Source organism: Trichechus manatus, unplaced genomic scaffold (genome assembly GCF_000243295.1).
Source record: "Trichechus manatus latirostris isolate Lorelei unplaced genomic scaffold, TriManLat1.0 scaffold00124, whole genome shotgun sequence".
In the NCBI taxonomy this organism is placed as follows: domain Eukaryota; kingdom Metazoa; phylum Chordata; class Mammalia; order Sirenia; family Trichechidae; genus Trichechus; species Trichechus manatus.
This window is the reverse complement of record NW_004444060.1, coordinates 3,568,385-3,595,101: the sequence shown is the minus strand read 5'-3', so window position 1 is coordinate 3,595,101 and position 26,717 is coordinate 3,568,385. Positions and strand designations below refer to the sequence as shown.

The 26,717-nt window shown below is 35.5% G+C and overlaps 1 protein-coding gene across 2 annotated transcripts in view; it reads right to left on the bottom strand.

Annotated features, from left to right (window-relative positions):
* Nucleotides 1–22,406, bottom strand: part of LOC101360869 (cadherin-10) — a 136,246-nt gene extending 113,840 nt beyond the window's left edge. Inside the window, exon 1 of one of the 2 annotated variants that reach the window (XM_023738881.1) lies at nucleotides 22,175–22,406. In XM_023738881.1, the coding sequence (XP_023594649.1) occupies nucleotides 22,175–22,405 (231 nt within the window). In that variant the 5' untranslated portion in view covers nucleotide 22,406. The remainder of the gene's footprint in view (nucleotides 1–22,174) is intronic. The other variant, XM_004384605.1, reaches the window with a different exon arrangement.
* Between the last annotated feature and the right edge of the window lie 4,311 nt (nucleotides 22,407–26,717).

Genomic DNA, 26,717 nt, shown 5'->3' with positions numbered 1-26,717 from the left:
AGGGCTAGAAGGCAGAAGGGGACAAGGAAGCTGGTGATAGGGAACCCAAGGTTGAGTAAGGATATTGTTGATGTGTTGTGAGATTGTTAACCATAGTCAGAGGGCAACATTTGTAGTAACTGTTAAATGAGAAAGTATTTTGTTCTGTAAGCCTTCATCTTAAGTGAGGATAACAGCACAATTGGAAGAGTGTAGTCAATGTCACTGAACTGTGTATGTAGAAATCTTTGGCTATGTGTATTTTCACCAAAAAAAAAATGGTTGAGAATTTAGAGGGTTTATATGTTGTGTGGTTGTTAACCAATGTCATAAAACAACATGTGTACTACTGTTTCATGAGAAACTATTTGTTCCGTAAGCCTTCACCTGAAGTACAATAAAATATAAAAAATTTAAAAAAAAAAGACATTTACAGGCCAATACATAAAATAATTACTTTATAAAAGCCAAAATCCTAAACAAAATATGAGTAAATTGAACACAATAATATAAAAAAAGATATTATGGCATTACTAATGTGGATTTTCCCTAGATCTGTAAGTTTAATTTAAAGAAAAAATGATTTAAAATAATCCCTCAGATTAAAAGGTTAAAATGAAAAAAAAGGTCACAAGATGCATACATGTATCTGATAATATTTTATATCCTTTTATTAAAAAACATAGTACACTAGGCTTAGAAATTAACTCCTTAGTCTGATAAAGGCATATCTAAACCAATCTTGAATTAGTCATAATTCATGATAAAATGTATTCATGAGACAAGGCCATTCACCATCACATTTTCTATTCAGTATTGTATTGGACTCTTACTGAATGCAGTAAATTTAAACAATTTTATAAGGATTATAAAGGAGAAAATAAAATATCCATATATTGTATGTGATATGATTTAATAAAAAAAATCTAAAAAACTACGGAAAATATAATAAGTAAGTTCTTTTAATAAAATTTCAGGATAAATATTAATTAAAAAAAAAAAAAAAAAACTATTTGATTCCCCTATATAGTCATTAAAGTGTTAAGCTGGAAGGCCTGAGCAAGAAAAGACAGGCTCCTTCCTATTTCTATTTTGTTTTCTGGTCTTTTCAGTGTCACAAGATACTTCTTTAACCTGGGAGTGGTAGTTTGCTTCAATGGTAGCGTGTGATTCTAGTTTGGAGTTTTTCCAACATTTCAAGACCAGCCGTATTTCATGATGTTTTCAATAATTTCCAAAGTGTGTTTCATTCTAACATGTGAAGAAGTCAAACCATAGGCAAGACAATCTTGAAGCAGAAGAGGATTATTCTTACCAGATATCAAGGCTAATTGTAAATCATAGCAATAAATAAAGCCTGGTATTGCTGTGATGAGGGCAAATGAACAAAAGAAACAGAATAAAGAAAATAGCAAGAGACCCTCCAGTTCGTTAACATTTGGTAAATGAAAGTAGTGGCACAGCAAGTTATTGGGGAATGGAATTTTTTTTTTTTCCAAAAAATTAAAGTAAAAAAAAAAAACAGGTTAGTCATATGGTAAAAATATGAAACTTGATTCTCCGCAATAGCATACAAACCAAAATAAACAATTCTATACCCCGTTGCCATCGAGTGGATTCCGACTCATAGCGACCCTGTAGGACAGAATAGAACTGTACCATAGGGTTTCCAAGGAGCGGCTAGTGAATTCAAACTGCCGATTTTTTGGTTAGCAGTCGTAGCTCTTAACCTCTACGCCACCAGGGTGGATTAAAACCTAAATATGAAAGACAAAATTATATAACTTGCTGATGAATAATACATTTATGACCTCAGAATAAAGAAAGATTTCCAGAGCAAGACACAAAAGAAAAAGACTGACATATTTCACTATGATAACATTTAAAATTTCTGTTCACAAAAATAAGAGATAAGAGAATGAAAAGATAAGACGTAATGTGAGAAGCTATTTACAGCATATATCCAACAGGCTGCATAAGCTCAATTACCACCATTGCTGGATAACTGCTTCCCACCATTACTAGCCCCTGCTTTTCCTCATGATATTTTCTCTTTTGTTATTCTTTCTCCCTCCTCCTATTCTAGTAAGATTAACTAAAGTTTCTCCTTGGAGGGTGGCAGAACAAATCGATAACCCTCAAGGACTAGGATTAATTTATCTGTGACGTGACAATCATGATTAAGGGTGCCAGATAAACTTCGAGGGTTGCCAGTAAGAAGTTAGGTAATCTGAGACGTGAGAAATGTGACCACCGGAAGAGAAACTATAATCCTGTGCATATAAAACCTTCAGCCAGTCTCCAGTCAGGGAGACAGGTTTTTTGGAGGAGCTCATTCCCCTCTGTCTCCTGTATATCCATATACAATAAAACCCTCCTGCTGCTCACCTCACCCCTGTCTCAGTATTGGCTTTTGCGGCAGGCGGCTCAAATCCGTGATTTGTGGTAACACATATAAGACAAAAGACCAGTATTTTGAATTTGTAAAAGACCTATAAAAATCTATTCCATGCTCCATCCTCATTTTCCTCTCACGTTATACTTCACTGAGAAAATTAAAACAGAACAGAACTTTCACATGTAGCCACCTCCACATCCAACCTGTTACTAGCCCCACTCACATATGCTCTGCTTTCCTGTCAGCTAAACTCATTGCTGTCCAGTCGATTCCAGCTCATAGCAACCCTATGGCACAATGTAGAACTGTCTCATAGGGTTTACTTAACTTTAATCTTTATGGAATCTGACTGACACGTCTTTCTGCATGGAGCAGCTGGTGGGTTCAAACCTCTGACCTTCCATTTAGCAGCTGAGCACTCACCCACTGAATCACCAGGATCTCTCTTCTGTCTGCTATCACAGATTGTTCATTTTCTATCCAAGGCCATGCCCTTTACATGTAAAATAGATTCCATCACTTCTCACCTGTTCAGTGATATTCCTCCAGCAATTTCCCCTTTCTGTCCAACATAATTATTGTTTTCCTCTTTACTGGACCCATCAGCATATATCACATTATTACTTCTCCCATCACAAAATGTGTTTTTCTCTTAATCCAATTAAGCCCCTCCCTCTCAAGCTACCGCTGCATATATTTGCTTCTCTGCAGAAAGCCCAGTCAAAAACTTGTCTACATGCGCATTCTCCAACTCCTCTCTTTCCATTACCTTTTAAATCCACTCCAGTCAGAATTCTGGAACCCTCATATCGCTGAAATCATTGACATCAGGGTCACCTATGATCTCCAAGAAACTAAAGTCAACAGTTAATTCAATAGTCTCATCTTATTTGACTTGTTGTTGTTGTTAGGTGCCATCAACTTGGTTTCTACTCATAACAGCCCTATGTACAACAGAACAAAACAATGCCCAGTCCTGAGCCATCCTCAGAATCGTTATGCTTGAGCCTATTGTTGCACCCACTGTATCATTCCATCTCATTGAGGGTCTTCCTCTTTTTTGTTGGCCTTCTGCTTTACCAAGCATGATGTCCTTTTCCAGGGACTGATCCCTCTTGATAACATGTCCAAAGTATGTGAGACATAATCTCGTCATCCTTGCTTCTAAGGAGCAATTTACTTGACTTAGCATTAGCTTTTGATGTAGTTGAGGCACTCTCTGCTGCTTCATACACTTTACTTGTTTGTCTTCTAAGATACCCTAGTCATTTAAGTTTGCTTATACTTCAGAGAATACAACTGATCCTCATTATTCAAGGAGTCTGTATTTGCAAATTCATTCCTTACCTCCTTTGCTCAAATCTCACCTCCTCAGTGAGGAAGTATTGAACACTGCCGCCTATTCTGTTCCACATCTCTATATTCCTTACCTTGCTTAATCTCTTCTTTTCTGATAACACTTATATCTTCTGATACACCATACAATTAATAAATGTAATTAATGTGTTTATTTTACATTTTCTGTCTTCTAAAAATGTGGGTTTCATGAGGAAAGAAAGCTTTGTATTGTATTCAGTTATTGACTTAGTGCCTGAAATATAATACGTACTCCACATTTATGGTGAATTTGACATTGAAAGAATTTGGTAATGAAGGATTCAGTCAAAAAAAGTATAAATGACTTGAAGAAACAATTGGTAAAAAGCTTGAAAAACGCCTTCACAAAAATGAAACCCCATTGTTATTTAGAGAAATGCAAATTAAAAAAACAGACATTTTTACAAGAAGAGTGAGTTCCCCTGATGTTCACATTCAGATCCTCCCTTTCTGTCCATATCATAATATTGTATATATTGTTGTTATTGTTAGTTGTCATTGAGTCGGCTCCAGCTCATGACAACCTTATGTAACAGAATGAAACATTGCCTGCTCTTACTTCATCTTCATGATCATTGGTATGCTCAAGTCCATTGTTGTAGCCTAGGTGGTTCGTCTTCCAACAGTTTATCAGACAATATTCTAGTGTGGTTAACAGGCCTCTCTATGGCTATGTTTCTGAAGTAGACCACAAGGCCTTTCTTCCTGGTTTGTCTTAGACTGAAAGCTCCACTGAAATCTTTCCACCATGGATGACCATGTTGGTATTTGACATAGCTTCTAGCATCATGGAAACATACAAACCACCACCGTAATACAAACTGACAGATGGGTGGTTGATCGTATCTGTTGTTGTTAGGTGCCACTGAGTCAGTTCCTACTCATAGCAATCCTATGTACAACAGAAGAAAACACTGCTCCTTCCTGTGCCATCTTCACAATCATTGTTATGCTTGAGCCCATTGTTGCAGCCAGTGTGTCAATCCATCTTATTCAGGGTCTTTCTCTTTTTCACTGACCTTCTACTTTACCTAGCATGATATCCTTCTCCAGGGACAGTCACTCCTAGTAACATGTCCAAAGTACATGAGACGAAGTCTCGCCATCCTCTTTTCTAAGAAACATTCTGACTATACTTCTTCGAAGACAGAATCCCAAGATTATGTCTACAACTCTTTATTATTTTGAAATATCTCTTGCTCTTTACTAATTTTATGTTCTTAATTATATGCCTTTGAGAAACTAGTGTGCCACCGCCACTTTCATCCAGGCTAAGTCATCTGACTTCCATCTGTCCCATATTATTGAAACGACTTTATTCTAGGTTTCCATTATCTTCCAAATTGCTGTCTCCTTGATGAGTTACATTATTCAACAATATTAGTAATCAATTTTTTGGAAATTTTTTTCTCCTTTGGCCTGTATAATAGTTTGTTTTCCCACATTTTTTCCAACTCCTTCTTGGCTGTTTTCTAGCTCTAGGAGTGAACACAATCAAAGGTTATATTTTTGATTATTTCTCTTTTTCTCTTTACCCTCTCTCTTCAGAAGGTCAAGTATCATAGGTGTAGAATCTCAGTCTTTTCATGATTCACAACTCTATTTTCTGTTATCCTGGACTCCAGATAACCAAATACATACAAACTAGATTTAGTACTAAGCCCATTATGTTGTGGTGTAAATAGCAAGAGAATAGTTTCAAGGAAAATTGAAAAAAAACTAAATGGTCATTGGGAATTTCTTGGGCATTTAGAAGAGACATCATTTATTTCTGTGAAGTGGTGATGGAATTTAAGCTAGAAAATCAAACAAAACCTATGGTTGACAAGTCGATTCCAACTCATATCAACCCTATAGCGCAGAGTAGAACTGCCCCATAGGGTTTCTAAGGTTGTAATCTTTACAGGAACAGATCACCAGGTCTTTCTCCAGAGGAGCAGCTTGTGCATTCAAACCACTGACCTTCTTGTTAGCAGCCAAGCACTTAACCATTGTGCCACCAAGGTTCCACTTAAGCTACAGAGCTGCCAAAATATGACATTTCTTTCAGAAAAATTTATATAATATACATTCTTATAGCCCAATCTCCTGCTTGGTAAGGCAATTTTAACGCTGGGTTAAGATTTAACATTTTATGTAATTTACAGTTCTAATTTTCATAGTTTTATGTAATCTATAAATGTATATATTTTTAAATGTAAAGTTTGTGAAAAAAAACTGGCCAGAGGGCTGTGACGGTTTGAATTATGTCCCCCAAAAAATGTGTGTATCAATTTGGCTGGGCCATGATTCCCAGAATTGTGTGATTGGCCTCCATTTTGTGATTGTAATTTTATGTTAAAGATTAGTGTGGGATTGTAACACCACCTTTACCCAGTTCATATCCCTGATTCAATGTAAAGGGAGTTTCCCGGGGGTGTGGGCTGCACCACCTTTTATCTCTCAAGAGATGAAAGGAAAGGGAAGCAAGCAGAGAGTTGGGGACCTCATACCATCAAGAAAGCAGTGCCGGGAGCAGAGCGCGTCCTTTGGACCAGGGTCCCTCCGCCTAGAAGCTCCTAGTCTGAGGGAACACTGATGAGAAGGCCGAGAGACAGAAAGCCTTCCCCTGGAGCTGACACCCTGCATTTGGACTTTTAGCCTACTTTACTGTAAGGAAATAAACTTCTCTTTGTTAAAACCATCCACTTGTGGTATTTCTGTTATAGCAGCACTAGATAACTAAGACAAGGGGGAAACTGAAACTTATGTAAAATGTCCTTTGTAAATTGTTGATTAGGGATCTGAGGAGAAAACCAAATTTTGTATATTATATTCCAATAAAACGACTATGTACTTCTACAATTTTGTCTATTTTCATGGATACTTGGGAGCCCTGGTGGAGCAGTGGTTAATCCTTTGTTTTAGCTTTCAGTAAAATCACCAGGAGGTATGGAGCATATGATTAACAACAGAGACATTATTTTAATAATAATAATAATACTGAGGAGGAGGAGGAGGAAGAAGACGAGGAGGAAAACAAGAATAAGACATATATTTAGATTAAATAATATTCTTTTATAAAATGCATGTGAAAATTTAAAAATATTCATTGAATACTTAAGAATTCATTTTTAAGTACTCCCCCTCTTTTTCATCCTTGCTCGCAAAGAAAGCAACAGAGAATTTGAATATATGAACATAAACCTAGTAGGAGAAATTGGTGAGCCAAACACAATAACATACTATGTCCTTTTTTGTTTTCTTTCTTCAAAAGAACATTATTCTGCAGTACAATGGGGACAAAACTTAACTGAATATATGATTATATGTTGCCTCCAAAAAAAGAAAATGAGAGGGCTCCCATAGAAATTCATAATACCATAATCATAATTTGCCATGCTTCATGGCCATTGCACAAGCATCTGCTACTGATAAATTGTATTGAGATACAGTCCACAGATCAAATTTATGAGATTTACTACATTTATTCTACATTTAAAGAGATTTCTCTTGAGTTTTTGCTAAAAGTCATTGAATCAATTTTTACATAATTTTCATTCTTAGATGATTATATTTGTAAAGATGTTTATACTTGAAAAATGATTGATTAAATTGTAGGTTTAAATTTCTGTTTGGATATTTTTAAATAAGTTTCCAAACTTATATTAGTAGAGAAAAATTTATGTCAGTCATTTTCTATTATTATCAACGTCTACTTCCAACTGCTGCTAGAAACTGTGAAACCATTAGTTTAAAACAGGGAAATACTGTATTTTTTCAGAAAACAAATCCAGTTATTTCTTGTATAAAACACATTCAAAGAAAAAGTAAATTCAAAAGGACACAAACTACAGAGGTTGATTTTAAAAGATGTCATATGACTAACTTAAGGAACAAGAGACGAAGAGGCCTCTTTGTGGAAGGGTTAGAAAAATGGTAAATAAAAAAGAAAAAAACTCATTGTATTTGAGTCAATTCCCACTAATAGTGACCCTATAGGACAGAGTAGAACTGCCCCAGAGGGTTTCCAAGGAAAAGCTGGTGGATTCGAACTGCCAACCTTTTGGTTAGCAGCTGAACACTTAACTACTGCACCATCAGGGGTCCAAAAGAAAGAAGAGGGACATATAAAATTAGGGCAGTGGTGGGGAAGAAAAGATGACATAACTCACAGCATCTCAGAGTTTGTAACCCAAGGGGGAAAGGAAGAGTGGGAGGGTGAGCTTCATACAAATCCCTAGAATATAATACAAATAGTAGAGTGTGGTGTGTATGTTGGTGAGGTGTGTGTTTGTGTGTAAGCATGTGTGAGTGTTGTTTATATTGTTTTTGTTCTTGTGAAGTTTCTAAAGTAAATTTGTAGCATATACACATGAATAATCTTGATGTTTGATGACTTGTCATGTGATAAACTTCATAAAAGAGACTACTAAGCAGAAGCAATCAATGCTACCAATAAGAACTTAAAAGTAAAAGGATGATTGTGGTTGCTGTTTATGTCTGAGCATCCCATGCTTAATGTAATTTATTATTTTTTTGGCATTCAGTTTTTACTTTAAAATTATAACAGGATATCTATTTCTCATTATTTTAATGGAAAACAAGTAATGCTTACACATAAATCATAAACTCCCAACCAATTCCCTAAAAATACAGTAAAACTCCTATATATCAATAACGTGCTACAATGTGAGTATGTAAAATGATTAATCTACTGTTACCTGATCACCTAAAGGTTAATACGAATTAAGGCAGTTTTCTCTAAGCGCCTATAAAAGCTTCGATGCACCTTCTTTTGACTGACACCCTTTTTAGTTTTCAAACCATCTATGAATGGTTTTTCAGTTTCAAATAATTGTATCTGGAATGAAACTCAAGTTTTCCTGAACACTACTTTGTTAAAAATGTTAAATTGCATTTTGAGGACATAAGCATATTTTCCCTATATAACTATTGTCAAAAGTACCACTTTATTGAGAGATACATATATTGCCTAAAGTTTAAAAAGTAAAAAGCAAGAGGTGGTCTACCTGCAAAACATTATCAGGGCTCTACAGGGCATGCCTCTTTAGATTAAAAATGCTTTTCTTACTGTCTTCCTTAAGAAGTAGCATTAAAAGCCCTTGCAAACTCTGATGCAGGTTCACTTTTTTGTGGTCTTTACATGTACGAGAAATAATATCTATTTTCATTCAAATGTTCCCTCATCAGGAAGGACTTTAGGAACATTTAATCTAAAGAAAATTCTGACCACCTCTATCAGGTCACCATGATTTATTTTCTCCCAGCGTTTCTTCAAGCTCAAATTCCCTAGTTTATTTATTTGTTTCCTACTCCATCCATTTTATTAAGTTTCCACCATTGGTGACCCTACCCAAACCCTCAACCCCACCTTACCACTAAAAACAGGTCTAAATCTATTGAACATCTGAATGCTATTATATGCAAATTCTTTCCTGTTCACATCTAGATTAAAAAAAAAAAAAAAGTAACCTGGTTATTTTCTATCTAAAGAACAGTCTAATTTCAGTTGTTAGAATATTTAATGGAGTGTTTTCAAATTTCTGAATTATCCTGTACTGCAAACCTTCTCCACTTGCCAAGCTACTACACCCTCAGAAGACTTCAGTGGAGGAGATTGTTTTCTCCTCTCTGTGTTAGTTCCAACTACTCTTATCCAACCTGTAGCCAGGTTTTTATCACTCCTAAGATTCTGTCCATGTGTGTGGACATTAGAGTAAAAGGGTTACAATCTAATGTGGTGGGCACAACCAAAATACCTTGGTTTCATGGATACTTAAAGTTAAGTTATTCTGTCATGGATCACGTTTTTGTTTATGGGATATCTCTCCTCTAGAAATTTCCAATTATCATTTCTATGTGAAGCACAGCACATCAACAAATCCTTCCAAAAAATAAACAAATAAATTTTTTAAAAACATATATATATATATAATTTAACTCTCCAATTTCAACATTTAATGACATTGATTTGTACAATGTAAATCCCAAAACTGTTTTACTTCCACCTTATTTGCAAGTACTGCAGAGATGGAACGTAAGGTGTATTTGGCATTTATTGTTTTGCTTTCAGCTTTCTTGGCCTGTTTGGTATCTGAGCCTAAAAGAGTCCCATAACTTTCTCTTATTTTTATTTGTTTATTCCCTCCCTAAAAGGCAGGTACCTTGTAGGAAGAGACTTTATATTGTCACCATTGTATATTTAATACCTAGTTATTGTTGTTAGCTGAGGTCAACTCAGCCCCCAACTAAAGACAACCCCATGAACAACGGAATGAAACACTGCATGGTCTTGCACCATCACCACGATCAGTTGCATAGTGGACCATTGTGATCTATAAGGTTTTCACTGGCTGATTTTCAGAAGTACATCGCCAGGTCTTCCTAATCCATCTTAGTTTGGAAGCTCTGCTAAAACCTGTTCACCATCATACCAACAGACAAGTTACAACTGACAGATGAGCTGTGCTTGTACATGAGGTACAATGGCTAGAATTGATCCCCAGTCTATTGGAAGATGAAAATTTTACTACTGTGCCACCAATGTCTCCATTTAATACCTAGAAATGTACTGTTATGGATTGAATTGTGTCCCCCAAAAAGATACGTTGGAGTCTTAACCCCCAGTACCTTTGACTGTGAACTTGTTTGGAAATAGAGCCCTTGAAGATGGTATCAGTTTAGTTAACATGAGGTCATACTGGAGTAGGGTGGGTTCTAATCCAGTATGAGTGGTATTCTAATAAAAGAGGAGAAGAGACACAGAGAGACACACAGAGGGAGGATGGCCATGTAAAGATAGAGTCAGAAATTTGGTGTGATGCATCTACAAGCCCAGGATAGCTGGATGGCCAGCCATCACTAGAAGCTAGGAGAGAGACATGGAATAGATTCTTCCTCAAAGCTCTCAGAAAGAATCAACATAGCGACACCTTAATTTTGGACTGCTAGCCTACAGAATTGTGAGACAATAACCTTCTGTTATTTTAAGCCACCCTACTTGTGGTACTTTGTTATGGCAATGCTGGGAAACTTATACAAATTATTAGAAGTTGTTCTAGGTATTTACTGAAAGAATGAATGAATACTCCATCTGTAGTGGGTTTGTGAAGTCTGTAAGCTTATTGAAAATTATGGTCAGCAGGCTGCAGCCTAATAGGCCTTACATATTAGACAGGACACAAGTGAGAGAGCAGGCCTTGAGAAAAATTCAAGGGTCGAGCTGGGATCAAAATCCAAATATTGATGACCAATCTAAATGAAGAAGCATGATTATAATTGAGAGGAGATCCAGAAGTAAGAACCTCCAAAAAAGTAGAATAAAGATTGAGCTGTTGAAGACAAATTCAAAAGAGTTTAGCAAACTATAGTCTTTTGAATTTTTCCTAAAATTTTTCCTAGCAAGGGTTTCTCAACCTCAACACTATTGATATTTGTCACAAGAAAATTATGCGGGGTGCTGTCCTATGCATTATAGGATGTTCTGCAGTATACCTGGCCTCTACCCACTAGACACGTCCTCATAACCCTCCCCCCCTTGCCTAGTGGTCAAAATAGCTAAATGTCTGCTTGGGGACAAAATAGTCCCTAGTTGAGAACCACTGATCTAAGGTATTTTGAGCTCATTATGCTCATTCAGGGAATATGCTGTACGTGGGCAAATGATACAACACTGAAGGTACAGAGTTGAGACTGACTCTTAAAACATATGACTCTTTCCATCAGTTTCAACCATGGCAGAGTTTAGAGTCATGGAGCAAGAATGGAGATATTTGACAGTTAAGAGATCATCAAAATGCTTGTGCTGATAAAAGCAGCTGGTTCCAAGCAGAAGCTGGTTCAGAGCAAGGAGAAAGTTTCCATTGGCCACTCAAAAGGAGAATGAATATTATAAATTATGGAAGGACAAAGCCATGGTAGACAATGGGGAACCATATGCCTCTTATTTAGAAAGGGAGCTCAGATAATTATCAGAGGATAGATAACTATAAATACCAACAGAACTCTTAATCTGCTAAAGTGGAAAGTAAACATGATTGCTCTAGCTATCTGAGGCCATCAATTCTTCGGTCAAGGGATGTGAAGTTGAGACATAAGTAAACATAGTTCCTGTTTTCCGTGATGCTAAACAATTGAGGATTTGACGAGACTTAAAACCTGTTGCCACTGAGTTGATTCCGACTCATTGCAACCCTCTAGGACAGAATAGAACTGCCCTATAGGGTTTCCAAGGTGCCTGGTGGATTTGAACTGCCAACCTTTTGGTTAGCAGCCGTAGCTCTTAACCACTACACCACCAGGGTTTCCTGACAGACTTATAAACCAAAATTTAAGGATTTATGTGCCAAATGTATTCTGAGTTTACCGAAGGATGATATCAGTGAGGTATCCTTAGCTCTGAATGTCCTCAGACACCTAAAACGGAAGACTCTAATTACGTCTCTGGATAGCTTATGTTTTTGTTGTATTATGAAGATACAGACAGTTATCCTGAGTATCTAAAAAAATATATTATTATGTTTTTACCTCCTGGAGTGAATCATTTTACTATAATGAGTCGGAATCAGGTTTATGGTTTTCCCTTATGTTATTAATTTTTTTCGGTGTTTTGGGATTTTTCTCAATCTCTGGTTTTGATTAAAAATCTATTTTTAACATGCTTTGTTCCACTTGAGAATAATTATCATATAAAATACAGACAAAGTGTATGGTAAATACAATTAGTCATGCCCTTAGAAGTCTGTATTTGTTACAGCTACAAGGAAAGTCAAGAGCATCTATTATAATGTCATTATTTATTTTAGATTTGAAGATTGGAAGCCTAGAAATTTAAAATTATCAGCCCAGGACAACAGGATCAGGCAAAAAGAAACTTTGGATAGAAACTGTATGTAGAATGAAATTAAACTAATATAAATGAGAGTTCATAAACACAATCTTATTCAAAATTTACGTTGGGAATTTTTTAAATATTTATACAAGGTTGCAATAAATATGAAGTCTACAGCATTGAAAAGAAGATTCCTTAAAGTTCAACTTTTGATCCCCATTTTGTGGAAAGTGAAGAAAGAAGAGCAAGTTTTAACCTGTATATGGGCTCAGTGTTATGATCATCTCACTGAAATGAAGAAAAATAATTTACACAGAATATGTTTTTGTTTAAAATGTATTTCATTGATTTATTCAGAGAAAAATGCTTCCTGCTCAGTGAGAGCTGAACAAAGAAAAGCTTTGAGTTTAATATTGGTTGACTTGGTCTCTTCATAAAATAAAGGAGTCATGATAGTGGTGATTTAGCCATGACAGTGACAATTTTGCACTCTCTCTTTCTCTTTCCCTCTCTCCCTTTCCCTTCCTTCCCTCCTGCTTGCCTTTCTGTCTGTTTTTTTTTTTTCCCCTCTAAATGAATTTTAAAAGACATAATACTTTGTTGATAGGTGCCAATGAGTCAATTTCCACTCATAATGACCCAATGGGACAGAGCAGAACTGCCCCATAAGGTTTTCTAGTAGTTAAGAGCTACGGCCACTAACCAAAAGGTTGGCAGTTCAAATTCACCAGGTGCTCCTTGGAAACTCTATGGGACAGTTCTACTCTGTCGTATAGGGTTGATATGAGTCGGAATCCCCTTGACAGCAATGGGTTTGGTTTTGTCTTTTTTTGTGATCTTTATGGAAGCAGATAGCCAAGTCTTTCTCCCATGGAGTGACTGCATGGATTCAAACCATCAGCCTTTAGTTTAGCAGCCAAGCACTTAACCATTGTTCCACCAGTGTTCCTTCATAATACTTTACATTTACGATATATTTGTTTAAAATGGAATGGAGGAAATTAATTCTGAAAAAGAGTGATGGGGACAGGACTCTGATACTATAAAATTTATGAACTGTGTTTGTAGGACATGATTGCTGTGGCTTGTGAACTGTATGTATCCCCTTAAGATGACACCCTAATGGACTAATCCTCAGATGGGTCTATCTCAGTCAAACCAGGCCTTGTAAATGACGTCACTCCATGCTTTATGGACCTAGAGGAACTGTTCGCCAGGCACCCTTCTAAGCTCCATGCTCCCTCCAGGGTGTCAGGGAAGGTGTTCAGGAATAGATGATTTGAGTTTGGGGGAGGTAATTGGTAATAATTTTTTTTTTAATCCACTATTACATATAAATGAGAATTTTCTCCATTATTTATTAAAAATAAAGAATTAAATAACTTATGTTCATTGTTCAATATGGCCAGACCATATAGATGGGTTAAGGGACATTCATATAAGCTATCTTTAATTGCTCTCAATAACTTAAGACCCACTTGGAACAAGCGTATGTGATTTTGACAGTTCATGCTATCTCCTAATTGCTCTTCTTAGGAATGTTGTTTATAATATAACCATAAGGAATGTCGTTTATAATATGATCATAAGGAATGTTGTTTATAATATGATCATAAGGATAATTATAGTTATCAAATCTGGTATAAAAGTAGGCTATAAAGATAAGAGAGAAAAATAAAATTTCTATTTGTAGAAAAGAGAAAGAAGAAGCTGACAGAATCTGATGTTCCCTGGTGATTTGCTTCTGGTGAAAGATATTTTTATTGTGAGAAAGTTAAAAAATAAATGGACTATTTACTTTGTATCCTGGAGATGGGGAATGAGACAGGGAATGATCCACTTTGTAGCATTCGGGAAGCCTGTTCCCTTTCTGCTCAAATGGCTTTCTGTTTAAAAGGTCAGCATATAAGGTTAAACGAAGAAACAAAAATGTAGCAAGAACAATATTACAAAGAAACTGAAGAGAAAACTCACTACATCTAGAGTAGCAATATAGGACAGCTATGAAAAAAGAAGATTATCAAACCAGGTGACAGAAGTGTGGGCTTGGTGTGGATAAATGAAGCTGGATGAAGACCACGACTTTTCAAAGACTTCTGTGGATTCTCAAGCAAAATGTCCCAAGAAGTCCAACATAATGCCAAAGGACTACTTTGGATGAATGGAGTAATAGAAAAAAATCTGCCTTGGTAATATAAAGATGCCTTTTTAATTTGCACAATACTGCATGTAATAGAAGAAGCAAGGGCTTTGGAGGCAAACAGACCCAGGTTCAAATCCTTGCTCACCAAAAGCTAATAAATTAATCTAAGACACAGTCTCCTAATCTGTGAAGAAGAAATAATATTGTAGTGAGAACCACCTTACATAATGTATACCATATTGCATAACGTATATGTAAGCTCTTAGGACAGTATCCAACACAAGCTCATGTCTCTCTCCTTAGAGGTGTTGGTAACTTGGCAGAGTTGGTGGCAAACTAGCCTAGAGAACAGCATGCAGGATTTTGTCCCCTATAGGAAGAAGACTGACAGTGTTTGGGAAACTTAGCTGGTACTCAAGTGATATGACAAAAATGCAGAATAAAGATTGAGTCCTAAATAAACATCTAAATCCAACATACATAATTTAGCCAACTACAGAAGTCTCAAGTACTTTGAACATGTTATCAGGAGGACTAGTTCCTGGAGAAGGACATCATGCTTGGTAAAGAAGAGGGTCAGCGAAAAAGAGCAAGACCCTCAATGAGATGGATTGACACAGTGTTTGCAACAATGGGATCAAACATAACAATGATTGTGAATATGACGCAGGTCCAGGAAGTGTTTTGTTCTGTTGTGCACAGGGTCACTATGAGTCAGAACCGACTCGATGCCATCTAACAACAAAGAATAAACTTCAAGGCAAAGGTTAACCATGAAGAGCCCTCTAAAGACATAGGCACCCAGGCTTCCCTCCTGGTTCCTGAGTTTGATTGGCAGACACTGCTGATAGAGTCTCTGCCCTCCTATGACTGATAAAAATGATTGTTAAAGGCTAGTGAACAGTTGCAGAGAATGAGGAAAATAAAAGCAAAGGAAGTGAGGTAGAGATTTATAAAATTCCTCTTCCAGTTTTTACTCCCTTTAAAGTAGATAAAACCAAAAAAACCTCATTGCTGTCAAGTTGATTCTAACACATAGTGACCTTATAGGACAGAGTAAAACTGTCCCATGGGATTTCCAAGGAGCGGTTGGTGGATTCGCACTGCCGATCTTCTGATTAGCAGCTGAACTCTTAGTCACTGCACCACCCGGGCTCTGAAAGTAGATAGGTGATGTCAGTGTTGAGTGATTCAAGCTCTCTAGGTTAGATACAGGAGCAATGCATGCATCAAATTCTGGACATATGGAATGATGGTTGTAGGCGTCCCACAGTGGCGGGGAACATTTTGGAGCTCAGAATGATGAAAAGAAACACACTTGTAGAGTGATGACAAATCTGGAAAGCATGGGTGTCAGAGGAAGAAAAACACACAAATACTAAAACATTTAGCCGACCAAATCCTGTTAAAAAGGAGTGGAAAAAATTTCTCAGATAAAATTCCATTACTGGTCATAGAGTTGGAGCAGAAAGAAGCTCAATATAAGTATGCAACTGGCAAACAGAAAATTTGCAATGCAATATTGTTTCTGGTAAAGCTTCCCTCTCATTGGTCAAATCAACTTACTTCTTGCGGCTTTCATTTTCTCGTTTAAAAAAATCAAACAGCATGATTATATCAGCAGCTTAAAAATATATAAATATATAGGGAGATATAGAAATATATGTGTGTGTATGTGTGTGACCCAGGTTCAATTCCTGGCCAATGCACCTCATACACAGTCATCACCCATCTGTCAATGCTGGCTTGTGTGTTGCTATGATACTGAACAGGTTTCAGCAGAGTTTACATACTAAGACTGACTAGGAAGAAAGGCTTGGCAATCTACTTCCTACAGTTAGTCAGTGAAAACCCTATGGAGCACAATGATCCTATTTGCAACTGATCATGGGGATGGCACAAGACCAGGTAGCATTTCATTCTGTTGTGCATGGGTTGACCATGAGTCAGACGGACTCCAAGGCAGCTACAACAATGACATATGTGTGTGTGTATCCCTGCTGGGTGGTGCCAAAAGTTAACATGCTCAACTGCTAACCAAAGGTTAGAAATTCCAGTCCATCCAGAGGAGCCTTGGAAGAAAGGCCTGATGATCTACTTCCAAAAGTCAGTCATTGAAAATCTTAGGTAGCACAGTTCTTCTCTGACACACATGGAGTCTCCGTGAGTTGAAATTGACTCAATGGCAACTGGTGATTGGCATATATATGGAGAGAGAGACAGAAACAGACAGCAAGACAGAGAGATGTAGAAACAGAGACTATGTTGCCTTCAATGATTAAACTTCAATATGCAAATCAGGTAAGAACACTGAGACTAGAATAAAGAAGGTGGTAGGAGGGCTCTGCCTCTTGCCTCTTTACTGATCAACTTCCCTTCTGTGGCCTCCCTTAACCCCTAGAACTCAGAGAAGCCCAGCGTGACGACCATCAATTTATACCAGGGTTTCTCAACCTCAAGACTATTAAAACATTGGACTTGATAGATCTTGGTTCTGGAGGGCTCTCATGTGCATTTTAGAATGTTCAGCAATAACTCTCAGATGCCAGTAGTATCCCCCTAGCACCAGTTACCAAAATCAAAAACCAATTTCATTGTCTTTGAGTTGATTGAGACTCATAGCTACCCTATAGGATAGAGTAGAACTGCCCATAGGTTTTCCAAGACCGTAATCTTTACCGAAGAAGACTGCCACATCTTCTACGGAGCAGCTGGTGGGTTCGAATCCACCAGGGCTCAAATATCTCAATGCATTGTCAAATGTCACCTAGGGAGCAAAATCGTCCCCAGTTGGGAACCACTGGTTTACACCCTCTCTTTGATTCCATTAAATTAATTGTAAAGTTAGCAAGAAAAGGAAAAAGAATTTTATAATAGCTTGCACAGAAGGCAGTCAAGCCCAAACTGTGACAAATGGTAACCGGAACACTTGTGAACATTCTTCAGTACATGAGAAATGACAGGTGAATAATGAAGATTACTTGCCTCTGAGAGAACACTCTTGCCACCCTTTCCAAAATAGCATTTACCTGTGCCCTGAGGAGAGCCCTGGTGGTGCAGTGGTTAAGAGCCATGGCTGCTAACCAAAAAGGTCAGCAGTTCGAATCCACCAACCACTCCTTGGAACCCCTATGGGGCAGTTCTATACTGACTTATAGGGTTACTATGAGTCAGAATCAACTCGACAGCAATGGGTTTGGTTTTTATTTTTTTGGTGCCCTGAGGGAGAGTTGCCTGCTGTCAAGCTGTAACTCTACCAGCTTTCAGTGCCACGGAGGACAAAGACTATGGCATTGTTGAAGCTGCCGTTTGGTTGGGTAAGAGTTTCACATGTGCTATCTGTTAACTTAAACAAGGCCACATTCCTTCTGTATACACAGCACAGAGTGCAATCATTTTAACCCCAGTACTAATAAAAAAAAAAAAAAAAAAACATTGATATAAAACAAACTTTAGATCAGGATCTCATATAAGAAGCTAAAGCCAGTGTTTTCTTAATGTACAAGATCCCAATAATTTCTAATTTTATATTTTTTGAGGCAGCTACTTTGTGTTTCCTTTTGGCATTTTTTAAAACAATTTAGTTCATTGGTTGTTGTTGTTGGGAATATACACAGCAGAACATACACCAGCTCAATAGTTTCTGTATGTACACGTACAGTAACATCGATTGCATTTTTTGAGTTGTGCAACCATCTCCTTCTCCTTTTCTGAGTTGTTCCTCCCCCATTAACATAAACTCACTGCCCTCTGAGATGGGTAGGAGGGGTTATTACGGAGTACTGCGTTTCAGTTTAAGGTGATGGAAAAATCACATTGATTAAGAGCAGGGTGCCTTCTGGCATTTTTACTGAGAAGAGAGGCCCATCTGATGTCTCTGCTTGGAAGTCCTTCTCTTTACATCAGGTTTATGATGTGCCCTGAATCAGTGATAACAACTCTGGCTAACATACTATTGCTATTGCACTTGCAATCATACCTGTGTTTTCAAAGTTGAATTTGTTCTGCAGTGCAAAAGCTTATGACCCACAGGGTGTGACAAATGTTTGTTCACATGGAGATGAAATGTTAAAGATGATATGACGTCCGTTATTTCGTACTAAGAAATGAGGACACGGGATTCCTTATTGAGGACTAACTCAATTGAAAAATCTTAATATTAAAGCTAGTTTGTTTCCATATTTACATTTACTAAAAACTAATTTTAAATGGGTTCAAATAAAAACTTGCTAATTCTACAGTCCTGGAGAGTGCTTTATTTTATTTGAAATAAATTCCATATGTGCTACAGAATGTCCAAAAGAGTCCATGTTACTTGTTTTTCACAATTTGGGCTTGACTGCTTTCTGTGCAAGTCACTTTAATCTTCTTTTTCCTTCTCTTTCAACCTTTGCAATGTATTCAATGAAATAACAGAGATCCATGGGGAGATGACAGTGTGCTAAGGGGAACAAATAACCATTCTAAGTGAATAAATCAGAAAAATCCCCATTAAGGTGTTAATCAAAGAAGAGAATTCGCAAGACTTGGCAAAGGGTGGAAAATAACAGCCTCATTGGTAGCAGGTTCTCTGGAAACCAGACATATAAGAACTTTTAAGCAATTTGTCTGGAGCAACAAATGTAAACACCTTCCTCTGCTTCCCCTACAAAATATGCTTTTCCCACTAAGTCTTTTGTCATGCCTTTTTTTTTTTTTTCTTTAAATTGAAAAAGGTGCTGACTTCTATAATAGTTTGGTAAAGAGTGAAACAGACATCAAACTCAGAAGTCACTGATAAATGATGGTACAATTCACAGTTTTACAGCAAAATGAGAACCTGGGGTAAGTGGATTGGCTAACCCAAGGATTTAAGTTCCAAGAAAGGTGGTCTTTCTAATACAACAAAATCCTTATTTTGTTCATCTGTATGGAAGCTATTCTAGTAAAATAGCATATGTAAAAATGTTGTATGCTGTATTTCTTATTTAATTAAAAATAAAACAATGCTCAAAGATTAGCATATAATGATCAGGCAATTTGAAATGGTTCTATGTATCCTCATAATTTACTCTAAAATATTAGGTTTCAAAGCTACTGTTAGAAATGTCGGTGTAGATGATGTTAGCTAGGATAAGCACAATGACGTGATAATATTCTGAGACTGTTTTCACATTTATACTCTGTCAGACAGGAAACAGAATATCATCTCCAACTCACTTGGGTATCTTAAAGTTAAAGCTATTTTGTTTCTATATTTATATTTTACTAGAAAAATTAAAAAATGGATTAAAGTAAAACATAGTGATTCTATGATCATGGAGACTACCTATTGTATTTTAAGTGTTTTATTTGAAAAATCAAGCATGTATTTTTTTTTTCACTGAAAAAAAAGTATTTTCCTTCTATTTCACAGTGCAAGACGTAAATAAACCACAGAAATTACAAAAGGGACTTGAAAGATAGGCTAAAAATTTCCAAAACAAACAAAAAAATAACACTCTGTTTGCTGTAAGTAAACTCAGAGAGTCTGATAGCTACCAGCATCTAATAACTTTCTGTTGATCTAATAAGCATATATTACTGTATAGGAAGGATCTGGTGAACACGTTCCTTAAGCTTCTCATGCCTGTCTTCATTAGACAGTTTTCTGATTTGTTTTTGTAGATCAGAATAAGGAAGAATAAAATTTGAGTTATATATCAAGACGATCATGTCTTAAGTATTTACCGGCCTTGATTGCCTACAGTGATTTAAAGTTCTAGTCTGTTTTTTTTCTGCAGGGAGCCAAGGAGCACCAGAGGACTGAGGGATTCAATTCAATATGAATAGGTCAATTCAATCAACCCAATAGTTCTTAAACTCAACTCTAACACATAATAGACAAAGAGAAATATAAAGCTGAATTCTTGACTTCAAGGAGTTGATATTCTTTTGGGAGAGAAAAAAAAAGTAAATGAGAAGTAGTTTGATTATAATGAGAGAATATATATGTAATGATAATTCAGTTCATCAATTTATTAAATCTTCATTAAGGGCTAAATGAAGGGAAATAGATGTAAATAAGCCAACTAACTGCGAAGTGTGCACAGGAAGAACCAAAGAAAAGTATAGTTTCTACAACCAAGATTTCTGGTGCTATATTCTCATGTAGCTGGCTTAGTAACCTAAAAGGCACCCTATTGCTGCATCCAGAAAACTTACCTTCGTCTTCTCATCTTAAGCATTCAATTAGATGAGACTCATGCTAACGCTGCCACTGAGTGCTCGCTGGTAATATTCATTATGATGTTTAGATTTTTTCTTTCTTTCTCCTTCTAGTCAATATGTCATTTAAAAGTTAATGTACTCTTTCTCATCTTACCAGACATCTAAAAGGGACTGAAATAATTGTAACATGACGAAGACAGCAAAGTATTTAAGATCAATGAAAATGTATTCTCTCAAAAACTATTTTTCCCAGAAGATGAAGACTTTGAACACAATGTTCATTATTTAAATGAAACTACTACAATTTAGGTTAATGCAAAAGTAGCCAGCACAGTAATGTATCCATTACAATTTTACAGTGTTAACATGTGATTATATCTGATTTCCTTTTGTCACTGTTCTGAATTTCTCTTTTTTTCTTAGGTATATTTCATGGACTGGCCATAAAAAGAGTAACACTGTGACTATTAAAATGACTTTCTTCTTAAGTTCTCAAGTTGATACTACCTTGATTAGATTCAGGTAGTATCAAGAGGAAAAAATGGAAATTAATACAATTTATTAAAATGTTCATTGTTACTCATATATTGCACTTTTCATTTTATCCCCAAGCAAAATGAATTTTTCTCACTTTTATAATTGAATAGAATGAAAACTCTTCTCTATACACATCATTTCTCAATAAGTAAACTGCTTTGCCTGCTAATCTTCCTATTTACTTTTCTTTCCATAATTGTATTAATGGTGAGTTTAAAAATAAATCACACTAATATATGGAATACGTTTTCTTACAAATAGGCAGTTTTTTTTGGCCTTGGATCATAATTTTAATGATATTTAATCTCTTTCTTCAGAAGACTAAACAAGTTTAAAATATTTCTTGTCTTCCTCACTGAATTCACAAGCAACAAGAGCTGTATTTAAATATAAATTGCCATTTTTAATGACTATATTGATACATAGTGTTCTCAATATAATTGTTTTCTGAATACTAAAATATTGCTATTTTTAGTATGTCATCAATCCAAGAGTTAGCAGAAAGAATTAATTCAAGTAAATGAATTTCCACATTCATCTTACTATATTCATTCTGTATTTTTCAAAGTATTATTTGTATTCAATAAACAAAAAAATGTATTAGGAATATTTAGAGAATCAAATCTATACGAATGACGATCTTCATGAAATTCAAATTTCCCCGAGTAATATATATAAAGAAATAATGTAAGCATTTGGGTTTTCAATACAGACTTACCTTGCCTACATACTGATAATCAGATCCTGTGTATTCCTCCAGTAAGAAAAACTGATTCCACATCCAACCACGTTTTTGACGGTGCAGAATTTTGCCATCACTTCTTGGTACACGTGCACCTAAAATTCTTTTTTGGGGCACAGAAGTCCTTTTGAACAGTATCTCTGGAGAAGAGAAATTTGGCAGGCATATCCAGAATAGAAAGAGTAGTAAAAATTGATATAATGTCATAGTTCACCTCTTGACAAATCCCAATGTGGATGAAGAAAGAGCAGTCCTGTTTTCCTGGGTTGGATTTTATTGTGTTTCAACTTGCTTCCAACCATTCATCAGTGTTTTGTTCATGTTTCAAAAAGCTTCATACAAATAAGAAAAAAAAAATCAGTCAGTTGACGACATTTTTAATGTTACCTGTCACTTTGAATTTAAAGTGACAATGGTTTATTTAAATTATAGCTACCCAAAATATTTATTTTTCCTCTTTTTCATAAAATAGTGATTAGTTTTTGTGGAAACACTGGCTATTTAGTAACATATCCACAATTTAAGAAAGAAAATTATAGATAATTTCTTTCAAACAAATTCTAAAGAGGGAACACTGTTAAGCCTCCTCCCCATCCATGCAGAGTGTCCTATATTGGTTTTCAGGACTGATAATTCCATTATAGAGTAGAGATGTATCTCATTTTGCATGATTATTTTTCCAGAGTAATTTGACATGCATTAAAACTTTGAAAATAAAAGTGTGTTTTAAATAAACTACAGGAAACTGCATTCTGTGTTGTAATGCAATGATATTTCAATGTTTTGTTAACAGTAACAAAGTTTCTTCAAATGTAATCCTACGTGGAAGTAAACATAAAGCAAAAAACAAATACACAAAAAAAGGAGTGCCATTGGCTGAAGACCTCCCATGACCCTACACTCAGATTGATCTGTGCAACAACTAAAGTCTCCTAGAGTACAAAAAAATCACTACGAGAGTGAACCAATATGCAGGATAATCAATCCTACTGTAAAGGAGGATTTAACCATGTGCTTAACTATACCTCTGATACATTTGCACAATCTATTTACTTGTAAGCATCCCTGCTGACATGACCCTGGTCCTAACTCCTGACTATGCCAACAGCATGCTCATGGCTCTCTGCCCAGTCCTCCCTGCAATTCTCTTCTCAACAAAACACGTAAGGTAATCCCATTAAAATGTAAGTCAGTCATACCACTGCTCTCTGTAAAGCACTCTGATGGCTTCTCCTTCACCCTGCAACACACATGGCATGCCCCCTCCCTAACCAGAACATTTCTACACGTTCCCTCTACCTGAAATGCACTTCTTGTTGATATCCACCCAGCTAGATCCTCTTCCTCCTTCTTGTCTTTGTTCAAAACGATCCCTGAAATTTCATATCTTCCATACCTTCCTAAGGTTTCTTCCCAGAACTTAACATTATCCAATATACTATATATTTTATATATTTATTCTGTATATATTCTGTCTCCCTGCCATAATCCCATGAAGTAGGGAGTTTTGCTATTTTCTTTACTACTGTATCCACAATATCTAGAACAGAATCTTTCAAGTAATAGATGTTTAATAAACAGTTTGGATGAATAGATGTTTAATAAACAGTTTGTAAGCTGATGCAAACACCTAACTGTCATTACCTCTTTTACGTAATTATTCTCAAACATTTATGTATGGAAACATATTTTTCAATCATAATTACTTTTATTTTATTCTTCATTTATATTATTGTTAGGATATTATTTTAATCTCAAATTTGATGCATAGATTGCTCTTGTGTTGTTGTTTTGTATTTGTTTTTCCTTGGGTATGAATGTTATTTTAGGATAGGTTAAAATATTTGTTATAAAAAAGTAGTTCAGAGACCAAAAAGATTGAACATCACTTCTCAAGTCAGGTAATGAATTCTAAGTACTTTGGCATTTACATTTATATTTTTATCCACATTGATTTGTAAAGAATCTGTTTACATTTTTGTTTTATTATTAAGAAGATTTAAAGGTTAATGCACAAGTGCTTGAGAAATAAGATTGATGGTGAACCAGTATTCCCCTTGAGCATATTAAATGACAACAGAGTTTTCTAAGGCATGTGAAGAAATATAACATGATAGATGTAAGCGGTATAGCTGTATTAAAATGCGTCATGTATTACTACACTTGGAGTATAGAAATTATTTGATTCATAAAATAGTCTTAGATCAACAAAGCAGTGATTTTACAGAAACCCAAATTGATTGGAATTGAAGTAAAAGGAACATTTACCAAAAGGTGGTTTGTCTTTTTATGTATCAGGGATGTGCACTGTTCTTAACAATGGAACTCTAAGAGTAAGAGGGGTGGAGGGCACTAATATAATTAAGTATTTCTGCTCCCTTCTATAAAAGCTTTAGAACTTTTTTAAGCAACAGTCATTAATCTCTCTTTTTTCCCCTTAAAACAATTCCCAGCAGGTTTATCATAATTTTCAGGGGATCATTTCAGTACAATTATAACACTGCCTATAATGTTAAAAGCCCAAGACCTACTATTTTTCAGAGGGGGTAGGTGGCTATTTTAACTGTAAAATTTCTTTTATTTTTGCTCTAATGTCAATTATCTAATAATAAATTTCCCAAAGACACCATAGTACAATTCATCACTTAATACTGATCTAAACTAATTAAAATATATCAAAAATATACTTTACATTAAGACTGTTGGCAAAATCATTTCAAACAATGATGAAAATAAATACAAACAGGAATTTATATGAAACAAACCCACATTTAATTTACCCAAAGTTAATTCTTCCTATGCATGCATATGTAGCTAAGGGCTTACAGACTACCTATTTCAATATATTGCTCCTTTATTCTAAGTATCATAAACATTCTTCCAGCAACCCGGCTCAAAATTCAAAATGATGTTAACACTTCCATTTGACCAAGTATACCTCTTACACTGTGGGAAAAAAAAAAAATACTCCTTTTTTTTTTCCATTCATGACTCTCGGCTCTGGTTTTCTTCCCCCCCTTTATTTTATTTTGTATTCTCCCCCCCACCCAGTGTGCTATCAGACTGTTTGAAATCAGCGTTTCATGACAAGGAGTTCACTATTGACTAGTTTCCTGAACCTTAATATTTCTTATTTAAATAGGATTGTTTAAAATATATCTTACAAAGTGTTAGCTAAATTAATTTTACCGAACTCCCTTTACCAAGATTCAAAGCAACTAAACTTTTTGAACATGTCTACTACAGGCAAGATAGCATTCAAACTTTGTTTTTCACTCCAGTATCTGGCACAAAACAACTATTCTAAATTTATTTCGTATTATTTCTAATTTATTTTAAGTCTGCTATGTACCTTATTTTGTATATATACTACATCCTCACTAATAATATATCCTGAAAACGGGCCACATGATTATACTTTATTGAATTTCACTCACTAGCAAATACATATTATTATGTAGATAGTAGATGTCTCAGTAAACATTTCTTGGATTAAGCAATTAATATCTTTATAAAAGAGCTTTTTGGGATATGTTTGCATATTTATGGTGAACAAGAAAAGGTAAATTTTAGAATATGGAAATATATAAAGGAATTGTTTTAATTGTGGTTAAGAGCTTGGCTGCTAACCAGAAAGCTGACAGTTCAAATCCACCAGCCGCTCCTTGGAAACCCTTCGGGGCAGTTCTACTCTGTCCTATAGCATCACTATGAGTCAGAACAGACTCGATGGTAATGGGTTTTTGAACTGGTTGCAAATGTTTAAATTGTAAACAAATTTGTAATTAGAAGGAAACAAGAGGTATGAAATCATAGTTAAATTATCTCCTGAAGTGAAACTGCTAAAAATTAATGAAATTCTATAATGTCATTTCCAGTTAATAAATTTTATTTTCAAGAAATGCTTTCAAAACTATAATTCCTGATTTAATCTTAAAAACCATCTTTTTCACATGAATATCACATGAGATGTAAGAATTATTAAATCATCCCTTAGCATTCTGCATTTCAATAATTCCTTTAGACCAATGCTTCTCAAACTTTAATGTACATTCAATTCACCTGGGGCTCTTATTTAATATGTATGTTCTGATACAGTAGGTCTGTGTCGGTACCCCAAGTTCTGCATTTCTAACAAGCTCCCAGGTAATGCCATTGTGGCTAGACTCCATGCTTTGAATAGCAAAACTGTAAGCTCTTCTTGAATCTAAAATCATCTTCAGAATGTGCTTATGACTTTCTCTTTATTATTGCTTCAGAGCCCAGATATGTAGCCTACTAAAATGATGGTAAAATAAAATACAACATGGCTAAATGAAAAGATGGGAACATATTTCTAAATAATCTAAGTCTTTTTTCTTACTGCTTTTAAGTGGAATATTTTTTAATTCAAGTCAACAAACACTGTACCAATATTCTTATAATTCTATAAAATACGTATTTCTTTATATGCACAATTTAAAACAGTTTCTCATTGAACCTTATTTAACTTTTTAAAATCACTTTTTCTTCTTTCTCT